Source organism: Coturnix japonica, chromosome 22 (genome assembly GCF_054131305.1).
Source record: "Coturnix japonica strain WE chromosome 22, WE-NBRP24, whole genome shotgun sequence".
Lineage (NCBI taxonomy): Eukaryota > Metazoa > Chordata > Aves > Galliformes > Phasianidae > Coturnix > Coturnix japonica.
Genome location: NC_140684.1, coordinates 9,679,462 through 9,692,905, shown reverse-complemented (window position 1 = coordinate 9,692,905; position 13,444 = coordinate 9,679,462). Strand labels below are relative to the sequence as shown.

At 44.2% G+C, this 13,444-nt stretch overlaps 1 protein-coding gene across 1 annotated transcript in view; it reads right to left on the bottom strand.

Annotated features, from left to right (window-relative positions):
* Positions 1-13,444, bottom strand: part of GALNT17 (polypeptide N-acetylgalactosaminyltransferase 17) — a 127,952-nt gene that overhangs the window by 43,852 nt on the left and 70,656 nt on the right. The window contains exon 6 of the mRNA XM_015880996.3: positions 5,243-5,360. Within this exon, the coding sequence (XP_015736482.2) occupies positions 5,243-5,360 (118 nt within the window). The remainder of the gene's footprint in view (positions 1-5,242; positions 5,361-13,444) is intronic.

The window sequence follows — 13,444 nt, the reverse complement described above, 5'->3', positions numbered from 1 at the left end:
ATGCTTCCCACACTTCAGGATTCCCTGGTGCTTTGGAAAGCCCCACTTTTCACCCAGGTTTGTGCCTCCAGTTTTTCTAACAGAGCTCTGCCCTAAGGTTTCTCTCCCCATCCCCTATTGCCAGCACTCCTCCTGAGCATCCCCTACCACCGATGCTTTTACTGCATCATCAGCATCCAACACCGCTGTGAAATTTAGGCTTCCTTAGCATAAAATTCTCTGAAATTTCCAAAGAGGGGATATCTGAACAGCACATACCCTCCAAGTAAGCAGCTGATTGCTGGTGTAGTCATCCCAAGGTGTTCAACCAGCCAAAGGCAACCAGAAACGTGCCAGCCCCATGCACTTATACCTCCTGCAGCTCGACCACAGAATAAAGCCTGGGAGACATCTTGCTTCAAAACCGACCTGTAGCTCAGAACACTGGTCCAATTTGTCTCCCCCACTTTCCAAACAAACCATTTGCTGCCGCATGTGTAACTTCATGACTAATTCAATCTCAGCAAAATTAGGTGCAGTGGGGAAAAAATCCCTGCTCACCACGAGAAACTTGATTCAAGCCTAACTACTGCATCTCAGCAAACCCTCGCAAGTCTAATAAAGCCTTATGAATAAATTACATGCTTTTCAGCCTTCTATTTTTCAAAGTGATAAAAAATGTAGCAAAGCATCAGCACAGATCTGCCAGATCTGACCAAACCCTCATCCTGCACTGGAGAAACCATAATTCACAGCCCTACACTGATGGACGGGGCGGCTCAAAAAGGATTTCAGGTGCTGCCTGCTGTGAGCTGTCTCTGTCTGCACCCAGACTTTAATGCATTAATCAGCAGAACTGAAAGGGAGGCGTTTGAGGATGATCAAAGAAAAAGCCCCAGTGAAACACATCTTGAAAGACAGCAGTAAGCACACAACGCAGAGTCAAAGCGTGACACGCAGCATTGGATGTCTGCACATTTGGTTGGTGTTATAAAAATAACTTCCATCTTAACAGGGCGTATTTTCAGACCTTGATGACAGGCACTATTTCAGCATCAGGTTTGTGCAAGTAAAAACCTAGCCAAACATCCATGCATTCCTGTGCTCCCTGATGCACTTGCATCTACCACTCTTCCACTTTAGAGGCTGGGTATGGGCTGCCCTTCTTCCACACAGCCCTGGGGCCAGCAGAGCTATGGATGCTATAATCATACAATCACAGAGTCATAACAGTAGGCCATCTAGTCCAACTCCCCTGTAACAAACAGAGACATCTACAGATCAATCAGGTGCTCGCAGCCTGGTCCAACTGACCTCGAATGTCTCCAAGGATCAACGCATCCACCAAAGAGAAGCTGCTTGCTCTAAATACCCACCTACATTCATCTTAACAAAAAGATATAACAGTACTTTTCTGAAAAGCATATGCAGAAGAAGTCAAGCTCCCTTGAGGAGCCTAAGTACACCTGTTTGATGGCTTTCTTTTTATTTTGCATCCGAGGGCCTGACCCTCTCCACATTTCAGCATACAAATAATCACACTCATGTAAACAAAACGGGCTCCTTCATGGATGAAACAGACACAAGCGCCTTTGTACATTAAAAGGCAATTTAATCTGCCGTAAGAGTTTCCAAAAGAAGAAAGGCTGCACAAGCACGGTACCCTCTGGGAGAGGATCAACGTCATTGCCAGTGCATTGGGGTTACTTAGGTGAGTACGTGGCCAAGGGATGAAAGTCTGGTTATTAAGGAAACCATCCCTAACAACAACATGCTCAGTGCTCTCATCGTCCCCATTTGCTTCTCCAAATTCAAAGACTCAGCCCTTACAGCTACGTGGAGATGCAGCTCTGCCTGTTCCATAGAAACAACTGTTGGTTTGGGGGCACCAGGACTGGGCTGATGAACTGAGCTGACAAACCTGGGGGAAAAGTCTGGAGTACAAGGGGACACGTTGCTCTTTTCCTCTGGAAATTGGTTTAAAAATCCCAACCCAAGCTTCAGACAAGTTAAAATTCATAATGAAACGGAGCTCAAGTCAGCCACTAAACCTCAAAGGGATCCCCGGATTGTGATTTCCTTAATGAATTCAATAATCGATTCTTACTATACAAATAAGGTGTGGAATGGATCAGCTAATAAGCATTCTCAGTTAATTGCTTTCTTCAAGTGACAATTCGTACAAATGATACCATCAAAGGAGTAATAATATCCTTATTGATTAAATTAATCTCTGAAAGACAACTCAAATGAGTTTAATTAGCAATGCATGACAGTAGCACAAAACACTCTGAAAATAACCTTGTAACCCATCTCAGGCTTGAAATCATGGCAACGGTCACGCAACAGCCCTTTGCATCTTTATTCCAACAGACACTCACAATTTTATGGAGCATCTTTAGCGAATGTCTGTGACTAACCATGAAAATCCATGAAACCCTTTGTGCGGAGAAACAGCGAGGTGCTGCAGGAGCAGCCTGACTGTGTTGTCATTCGGTCCATAAAAACCACAAACAGGCTTAAAATAAAATGAAAAACTTTGATGAAAGGAGGAGGTCGGAGAAGGTCCCGTGTCAAAATGGTCAAATGGAGTCAATGGGGACGCAGGGCAGCACCAATGCTTTTGAGATATAGGAATTGGGCACCGGGTTCACAAAATCAGAGGGATTATAATTTGATTGCAAGGCACACTTTGGAAAACAAAAAAATGTGTCGAAAATCTCTGTTGAAATATTAGACTACATCACCCAGCTCAGGAAAAACTTCTGAGCTCTCTGCCAAGGAAAGGGGAATTAGAGTTGATTCTGCCTCAGGACGTGAAGCAGTGGACATCAGGGACAAGAGGAGAGAATAAGCACAGCGTTCTGGAGACACACCAGTGTGATAAAAGAAAAGACAATAATACAAAGAACAACATGTGCCCCGTGTCGGGGCCAACGCTACCCTGTGAGCAGAACAAGAACCTGCCTAGGGCTACAATACACTTAATGGCTTTATTATTAACTGAGCAACCCAAGGATGCTCCCCAGCACATAAGGGAGAGCAGTGAGCCCGGAGCTACTTCATGAATGTGAGTAATGGGGTTTAGGTTTTTTAAGTGGCTCACACAGAAATGTTCTCATTGAGCTGACCAAAAGCAGCAACTGAAAGCACAGATATTCCCCTGCGCAAAGACGCAATGCAACAGATATAAATTCATGAGGCTCTCACATAGCAGCAAGCCTTGGCCATTCGAGGTTAGGACAGTCCAACCTCCTCAATTATTTATTACATTTTGTCATTCAGATTACTTACCTTTAATTTCAGCATTAAAAATTGTGCTAAAATTCAGCAAAAACCTTTTGGCTTTGCCTGAAGTGCTGTAATTTTTCCATTTTGTTCTCAGAGCCCTGATGGGTTTATTATCTCATTTTTGTTCTTTGAGCATTTTTTTTTTTTTTAATACAGGAATAATATGTTCTTAAAATTGCCACGGTTCTCAGAATGGAATTTGCGTCACCATCAAAACAGAAATAAATCCTTTCTGCACATATTTTTCATCTGAAAATCACTACAACAAACATGGAAGCACCAAATTGCTTCTCCGACTGCAGCCAAAACAAACAAACAAAAACAGCATTAAAAAGCCTCGATGTTTTATATTCAAATTGAACCTTTAGAAAAAGATTTGGTTCCATCAGAGTTACGCACTGCTGACGATGTGGGATGGTTGCTACAGACCCCAGCCATGGCGGGTTGCAGGCAGGTGTTCAAGGGCTGACAGTCCTTGCAATTGCAAACAGAGCATCTACAAAAGCTCTCCCCTCCACATGAGCTACCTAACAAAAGCCAACATACATTACATAGCATCACCATACCAAGAACTCCCAGTTGTCCAAAGAAGTCACTTGTACCCATTTAACTCAGGGATATTTGAAAAAAAATGCTTAAAAAGGTGGATTTCCTAAATATTTTGTCTATCAAAATCACCAATATCTTGACCAGAACATGCAGGACACGCATGTGCAAGAAGCAGGGAAACACACAGGCTGCAAACACAAGCCTGGGTGAGTCACTGGGATAAGAAAGGAAGAGAGGGATTATCCTTTTCCAGAAGGATGTTTACTGCATGGTTCTAAAAAGTTCAGCACGTGCAAAAGAAGATGACATATGTTCACCAGTTGTCCCTGAGACATCATCTTATTTTTCTAGTTAGGAAGCCAATCTTCCATGAAATCCCCCCAAAACCGAACAGATGGGTTAAATTATTAATTGTGAGAAGACAAGTTCCACAGTGATGATATTAAAAAAAAACCCCATAGATAAACAAATTAGGGTAGTCACAAGAGAGGCTTAGTTTGGAGCTGGATCTCTCTGGACCCCGGAAGCGAGTTGCATGATGATGTACAATAACCACTTTGTATGGAGAAGAGCTATGTGGCATATTTAAAGCCTTTAATTTCTGCTCCCTTGTTTAAATGAGATTATTGCTCCCTGCAGCCAATAACAATAGATTTTTTAAGTTTCTTTTGATTTGCCAGCAAAGTGAATATCCTCTGGTAAATCTATGAACCAAACAATGATTTTTCATTCTTACAGCAGCACAGTCAATTCAATTTTCCAGCAGTAAGTCTCAAGTCTCTCCCCATCAGCCTGTTAACGCACGAGTACCGTACTCTAAACCATGCCTGGAAAAACCTCTGCAGACTTTTCCATCCCAAGTTGCTTCCGAACACTGAATTCATTGCTTATGAATCACTTCACTGTATGTACACATTTGAATCACTAAACCCCGTCTAATGTTGTACACAGTAATCAAGTGATGCTGTCACAGTAGATGCTGTAACGAGGAACGTCTTGTGGATTTATTGAGGGAACTCTAAAAACATGGCTCTTAGTGTTTTGCTTTTGAAAGCATGCTCTGCCTGTTTAAGGACACATTTTATTTGCAGCTGCTAAATGCTTCTGTGATATTTTCATGCATCTTGATACACTCACAAGAGTCCCACTGCCTCCCTAAGACGTGTGATAAAACAGGGCCGTATTTCTCCTGATATGGCTGAGACCAACCAATGTGAAAGCTTAACCAACGTCAGTTTATACTGCCCCTCAAAATTGCTCTCGCTCCTAAAAACAGGTTATCATCACCTTCAAAATCAAATGCAAATTCTTTACAGCAAACCAACAATTCACCTGAAATGTTTTAGTCACTGTGTTAACCTGCTGAGGTTTTGCTTTTGGCTCCTTAAGTAACACTAGGTGAGATTCTGCTCACAGCACAAACCTTGATGCCGAGCTCTATGTTCTCCCCTCCATACACGTCCATCCCGGGATCGAGGAGCCCAATCTCTCCAAAGAACTTCCTGTGCACAACAAAGGAGCAACCGATCATCGCTGGCGTCCTGTATGAAAAGAAAAACAACAGAAACATGGTCAATTATTGATAGCTTCCCACCTTCAGTGCACCAGGGGGACCATCTTTGGGTTTCCATTCCCCCTAAGTGAAGAAAATAAAATAGTGGTACTTCCTACACCTTACTTTCATTCAGCACATCTAGCAACAGGACAGATATCAGTGTGCATGGAAAGAGGTTTCCACTTAGGATCTTTATAATGTATGATGAAGGTGTTGCTACCAGCTATCAAGGAACACGAAACAGAACCAAATCCTTAAGAAGCTGAGTCCAACTGCTTGCAGAAACATTGCTTTATGCCAAGTTCTGCTGACAACTGCAGTGCCCTTGGGTAGCTGGAGATGAAGTTCTACCATTCACATGTGAACCCCTGTACCCTCCAGCTCAGACTGCTGCAGGAGCAGCCAAGCAGTGCCCAGGCAAAGAAAACAACAGAAAAAAAACCACAACAGGAGAGGTCCTACCAATACCAATGACATCAGCGTAGCACAGAAAGATTGAGGGAAAACTCAGTGTCAGGGGTTAATTTATAATAACCATGCGATTTCAAGGACAGGGTAGATAGCGGTGTTTACTAAGCACCCCTGCTGCCACACGCACAGAAACCAGCCCTCCCTCGTTGCTTTGCAAAATGCTGGATTGCATCTCCATCTCCATCTGAAAGAGCTTCCCTGAGAGGAGGATGCTGTTCTCATCTGTGCAAGCTGAGATCACGTTTGGGGGCATTTTGTGAGTGGTTAAACACTTGTGACCCTGTCCGTAAAATTACACTTTGCTACAGAGCACGGCACTGAACAAAACCATATCATTATGCCCTCGCTGCTTGGGGATACACTAATCTGTTGTGGTTATGGAAAGCAGACAGCTTACCCCCCAGGATATTTTCTGTATTAAAACAGAACTATAAAAACCATTTGCTCCTTTAACTTGCTTTGGTTTGAAACCATGCTCTAAAGAAAAAACAACACAAGTATCCAATTGGAGGGATCAGCAGGAAGGAGATGAGGAATTTTCCAGGTTAAGGCTTGCCAAGGTTCTGCCATTTGCTCAGGATCCCTCCTGCCCACACCAAGCAAACAAAATGATGCTGCTTTGAGCAGGGAGGACTACAGAGGACAGTTGGGCCACCACCTCTACAGCCTGAGGACCTCATGTCACATGGAGAAGGCCTGCAAGGTAAGGGGGTGCACACACGTCTGGAAACTGCATTCACTTAGAAAAGCATGATTTCTGGAGGAAACTTGGTTTTGAGGTAAAAAAGGGGAAAAAGGGGCAGGTTTTAGAGACAGCCTCCCAGCTCATGGGCAATCTGTGCTGTGGAGCACCCTGAAGGCTGAGCCAAGCAAGCAGCGACTGCAGAGGGGGAAAGCATCCTCAAATGTACCCAAATGTGGCTCACAGGATCAGGCCCTGCCATCCACACCTCACAAAATACCCACGTCTGCCAGAGGAGCCATGGATGGAGAGCAAAAGCCACTTAAGTATTGTTATTTATAGGCATTTTAATACTTTTAATAGACCAGTAGAACAGCTGAATGCTGCTGCCATATTAAATGAGTCAGCATCAGAATCCATCAGAGGGGTTTTTCCAATAGATTCTGTCCCTGACAGCCAGCTCACTCTTCCTCCCCTTAAGCAATATAATGCTTCATGATGCGCTGCCACTCAAGCACTTAAGATTTCCATTTTCCTGCTTTATTTGTAGCAAGTGAGCTGCCATTACTGGAAACAATTCTTTCTGAAATGATAAGCACATTAGAGATGCCAAATCTAATAGCTCCATTCTCCTAGATCACCTGCTGCAATTAAACAGAAGTTGTTCTGGTTTTATACAGAGCAGCCCCAATCCAGCACATGGAGAACAGAGGCAAACAGACCTCATCGGGAGCACTGGGAACGCACCCCCAGATCAGCAAGGTTTTCAACCCTCAACAGCTGAGCATGGAAGCTCATCCCATCTGGGGATGGGGAGCCCCAACTCACTCACATGATGTGCCACGGTGGCACTTGACGACCAAATGATAACCTCTTACCAGTACAAATGAAATAATCTTATTTTTCAACGACACCTGAAAAACCATCAGTTGCAGGAGCTGGTTGTGCCGCTACCACGCTCTGAAAACATAAATTGGAAAGGGCCACAAAAAAGAACTCCTCCAAATCACCAACTCCTACCCTTGACCGCCACCCAAGAAAGCTTTCCTTCATCACTATTTTGCAGTGCATCTTCTCTTTATAGACCAAAGAGTCCCTGATCAGAAAAAGCCTGACGGGCATTCTGCAACTTCACCTTCACATGTTCCTCCTCTTCATTTTCCTGTGTGTTCTGTTTTCAACAAACGACACACGAAGCACGCAAAGCAGCGCTCCCGAGCGGATCCGAGCTCCCTCAAGCAATACAAATTAAGCGCTACATTCTTCTTTGTAACAATGCTTCCATATTAAATAAATGAGAATCAAGCGACGCTCAACTATTTAAATAAAAACACCATTTGATTTGGCAGTAAATCCTTCAAAAAGGTGGACGCTTACAATAACGGATAGCCCATCCGCCACCAAATTACGGCCTGCAGACAAAGAGCTGATAAAGCCTCTTGTTCCTCTGCCCCTTAATTAAAAGCATTAACACAGTTTGGTTTTAAAAATCACACAGCTCAGCTCAGCTCAATGCATTTGCTCGTCCCAATAGCTGCGTTCGCTTTAATGAGGGAGGAAAAGCAGAATTTGGCAGAAAAGGATGAACAGAAACATTCAGCACAAATGTTGGTTTCGCATCCAGAAATCCACAGCGTCAGATCCTTGCCATTATTTCTGTTGGCTCCTCTGTACTGCAAGTGACAGAAGGTCAAGAAGAACAGCTTTTATGAAATATCCTCAGCATGAATCTCTAAATAAAGATGAAAAAGATACAGGGGGAAACATTTATCCCAGTCTATTAAGTTACGGTAATGGTCTTCCTTTCTTTAGCACACAGTTACTATCTGACGATTAAGAAGTCTCAAGCCGATTGCTTCTTCAATTCAAGGAAATTAATTTTCCTGCACAATCAAACCTTGCTTCCAATTTTATTATAAAGCTCCTCCTTATGGAGCATCAACTCCTCACCTCCAGCTCTGTGCTGGGTTTGTGCCTGGATCCCATAGGGACTGCCCAGCAATCATCACAGAATCATAGAATGGTTTGAGTTGAAAGGGACCTTGAAGACAATCCAGTTCCAACCCCCTGCTGCAGGAAGGGACACACCTGGTTACCCAAAGCTCTTTGGAGAGCTGACATCAGACTCAGATCACATCAGAATCCTCAGTCAAATTAATAAACTTGGCAAAAACTAAGTACACAGCTTCCAATGGCATCCTATAAATTATTTTCTGGGCTACCTCAGGGTTAAAGCTATAACCTTCATTTTACATGGCAACCTACGATAAGAGAATTTTCTTTTGGCTCTAGATGCAACAAAGAACCCAATTTTCAAACAGAAATGACTGCAGTGCTATACACGTCCATATGCCTTTATCTGTGGGAAGGTGAATGTATTGTGTAATAAAGACTGTGATTTGCAAAACAAAGCTTTGCGAGAAGAGAACACATGTGGAAATTAAATACAATCAGGTGGCATTAAGGATTGATCCCTCTGGTCATAGAACTGGGTTAATCCCACAAGATCTCATGTGCCTGACCCCAGTCAGAGAAATGGAAGGGGAGCGGAACTGAATGATTAAAAAGGAAATGGAAAACAACAAGCCTGCTGTTCGATCCCATCGGACCCAGGGATCACCTATGCCCATCCTGCCCCTTTGTGCCCCCACAGCTTCCCCCAGAAACAAACATGCAGAGCAGACACAGCCTGCACACCCACTGCAGGGCCAGGATCTGCTTTAACAATGAACTTCAGGTCATCAATTCCAGAAGTCTGCAGTAATGAAGGTGCTGGAGCACCAGGGCAGCTGCAGGAAGCCATCACCAACAGTGCACAAGATGCCCATCCCAGCAGCCTCAATGTCACGGATGAAATGCCTCTTGGAAGGAGAAATATATATTGCTTCTACCTCCTACAGAGGGGCTTCGACACGCACTTACCGAGTGAGGCAGGAGCCAGGCTCTCAGCTTCCCCTCAGTGCCTGTGTAATGGTGTGGGCTGATAAAAGCTGGATGTCTTTCAAGAGAATGCAATAAAATTTCTAGGAAGGAAAGGCATTTTAGCCCACAGCAGCGTACCTTGCTTAATATCATCCCCAGGATGGCATCTGCAATAGTTGTTTCTTGAATAATTCTAGCTTCCCTGCCCCAGTGACCTTGTTTAATTGCCTGTTTCAAATGGGTTTATTTTCCCGCTGTTGCTAAGTACTATGGAGTCTGTGGAACAAATTAAAAATAAAGAGATATCACATAAAAGAGATGCTGGAGTGAATGCCTTCTCTGCATTTACAGGAGATTAATACCACTTTAACTTTTAATGACACAGAAGCTGTGAAAATGATGCGTTTTTGGAAATATCTGTTCTGTCTGCCATGGCTGTGACCTTGCCTGAGATCCATTTGACTTTGTTGCTGCTGTAGGGCTGCTCTGATTCCCACGTCGAGAAATGACTCACCCAGGACCTCAGGCAAGGCGCTCAGCCTCCCTGTATCTCATCTACCAGATGAGCCTAATACCTACATGGTCTTCAGAAGTAGCGTTTATAAATCACTTGGGTAACTTCTGCATTGGATCTGCTGAATTAACTACCGCTGCTGACATGCATGCCAGACCCCTCCCAGACCAAACTTACCTGAAGTCAACTGCACTGACAGTTAACAACCTTACAAGTAAGAAACCACACAGTCTGCTGCTTCAAGTCCTGCTTTAAGCCACCAGCAGCAACAAAAGCCATGTGCAGGCCCTGATAGCGCCTGTGGTGTGTTAAGATATGGTATGCGAATGTAAAGCAGATTTATATCACCCATCCAAGCTCCTGGACTCCAACCTAATCGAAAAATTCCGCCTGCTGCATTAAAAACTGCTGCCAAGGTCATTACCTAAAAGCATTTTCTGTCCTTGCCTATTGAGCAAAAACCCAGGTTGGTCCAGCACTTCAGATTACAAGATGCCAGAAAGCCCAACTCAGTGCTCCCATTTCCTTCAGCACTTCTAGCAAGGCATTTCATGCAAACATCTGTGCTGCTAAGACAGTCAAAATGTGCATGTGCAGGCAGTAACAGCCCCCAACTGTGTGTATTCTACCAGCTGATCTGCAGTTCCATTCCCAAAGAACTCCTCGGACCTGCATCAATGGTGCTATGCTGATATGCAATTGCAATTACAGATTTCTCCCTTGAGATAAACTGAAAAGATGATTCTCCTTTTTAGCTGACTTAATGGCAGCTGCAAAGCTATTCCCGGAGACAGAAGGGAAAAACCAGCCTTACCCACTTGGTGGAAAGCCCTTGGCCTGCAGCTGGGAAAAGAAGGTCCCACAAAGCACTGCAGCACAACTGCATGCATGCAAACATTGGTATGCTGGGGTGCTGACCCTAATGGTCACCCATTTATCCACAAGAGTAAAGCTGGGGGAAATAGCAGTAATCCCTCAAAGTGATTTAGTAGGGACAGCCACAAAGGAAAGGCCACACGGGCTCAGAGTTGGAGGCTGAGATAAAACAGAGCATGATTCTCATACATACACTGGCTCAGGTTGGAAGTCACTGAAAAATATGTTAAAAAAATAGCAAGAAGAATACTTTCCTGTCTGGAAAGCTATTGCATATCAACATGGAATACAAAGGAGGGCACAGATTAGCACGGACGAAAAGTCAAAAAAGCACAGTTTCTAGTTAACCTGTTTTTACTTTCCTACATGACTGGTCCCCTGAAGGTCTTAAACTCAAAGCACATCTTGGAACTGCTCGTTTGTTTTACTTGCAGAGACAAAGCACACGCTGCCATCAAAGAGCTCCCTAACTGCTGTGCAGCCACCACAGCCAGAACTAACTGAGAAGACACCCACTAACATTCAGCAGGCTTGTTAGTAGGATGGTGATAAGGATACCCAACAGGTGCCTGGAAGACAAAACCAGACCCTCCATGGTGGGGGCATCAGATAATAAAAGCTGGAGAGAGCTTTACCATTGGAAAAGCCACAAAGGCACAGGATTTCAATTTTTGGGTGGTCCAAGTGTGGGGCCCAAAGTTGGGCTTCATCCTCGCAGGTCCCTTCCAACTCAACTATTCAATGAGAAATCCAGGTGCTCAGCCACAAAGCCTTGTCTGCAATAGGAAAATAGAGGCTTTCCCATATCGCCTTCAGTTAAACCTTGCCAACCAACATGAAATAAAACTGCAGCAAAATAAAGCAGCTTTCAGTTTTCAACTGAGCTGGGAGGTAAAAGCAAATCACAGCCTCTTCCCCCTGCTGTGCATCCCCATGCTACACATGGGAAAGCTGCTCCTATTTAACACAAGGTATGTATGGCGAGCGCACACCTTTTAAAGATTAATCAGGAGAAGGTCACGGTCCTTTCCTGTTATTGACTATCAGTCACCTTTTCAATGCAAGTGGGAAGTGCCCTCCTGAACAGCTTATTCGGGAGTTTTCAGTCTCACGTGAACTTCTCATTAAAAGGTTAGTGTTTATACATGCAAATCAGACCTAGTTATTCTAGGCTAGAAGCAGCACTCCCTGGGGCAACGTCAGGAACTGGCTTCAAAGTTTCACCTGAAGAAGACTCAAACCTCCTATTTGCTAACTGGCAGCGACCGAAATCCACCTCGTCAAGCAGAGCAGAACAGGAGATGCCTTCATCAGTTGTCCAGGACGCTTGGATTTAACACACAGAGAGAGGCATCAAACACCTTTAAACTGTTTGCCAGCTCTTCAAGGAGACAATGCTTTATAGACAGCTCCAGAAGGATTTACAATGGCACTGCTTCCAAAACCCCACTGACAGGAGGGCACACATTGCTGGGACTCCACCTGTGTGAAGCTGAAAGCTTTTTTTGTTGTTATTTCCTCCAATCTCTGATCTTTCAGCACTTTTGACCCCAGAGTTATTACAACAAAACAGCTGCAGAAGTAAAAAAGACAAAATAACAATAAAAAAACAAATGCTTACCCTTAATAGCACCCAGGACAGAGGGCAGAGGCCACAGGCCTGTTTGCCCACGCTCACTTCATATGACACCCATCCTAATCCCAGCTGTTTTCAAATGGGACCACAACCCTTTGCTTGCTATTGGTAATAAATGCAATGCAACTGTGACTTCATCTCCTTCCACTGTTGCTAAACTGCTAATTAAATGATAATTACTTTTAGATGTAATATGTATAACTAACAGGCACTTAACAGGAACGTGTTATTTACTTTTCTTTTTTAATGTGAATATACTTTTTCTCAAGGGCAGCAAAGCAGCTGACGTTCAGTTGTGTTTCTCCTCTCCAAATTGCAGGTAAACCCATCTCTCACCTTGCCTGAGCCACAGCTCCCAGCCCAGCTCAGCAGCAGGATGTGCCTGGGGCTGAAGGATCAGGGCTGGAGGTCTGAGCTGCCAAACTGAGTCCTTCAGTACCCACAGCAGGACTTACACAGCATGTTGTGTCCTGGCCTATGACCAAGAATGGCAAAATCAGCACACCCCAATTAATTTACTGGGCTCCCATGTGTTAACAAACCCTCCCCAGGGACTCTGTGCTCAGATCCTCCTAATGTGGAGGCAACAAGAGGAATGAGGTCAGTGCAGAAACATGAGCCACAGCCGCTTTCTTCCCAACCACAGCTGCAGGAGGCTGTGCCACCACCCTATCTATTACACAAAGAACATCTGCGCTGATAGGCATGTATGCAGATAGCAGAAGAAACTGCAATCCTATAAGAAAACTGAGAAAAAGCGGTGACAGTAGGAAATCTGGGCTCTTAGGGTGTGGATATGAGCATCACTCGAGAGCAAACCTCCTCTGTTTGAGTCTGAAATGGCACAGAATCACACAATCAGTAAGGGTGGAAAAGACCACTAAGGTTATTTCATCCAACCATTAATCCATCCCAATGGAGCCTCATCAAGAAACGGCCTTGATTTCCTCCAGGCACTCCAAAGTATCT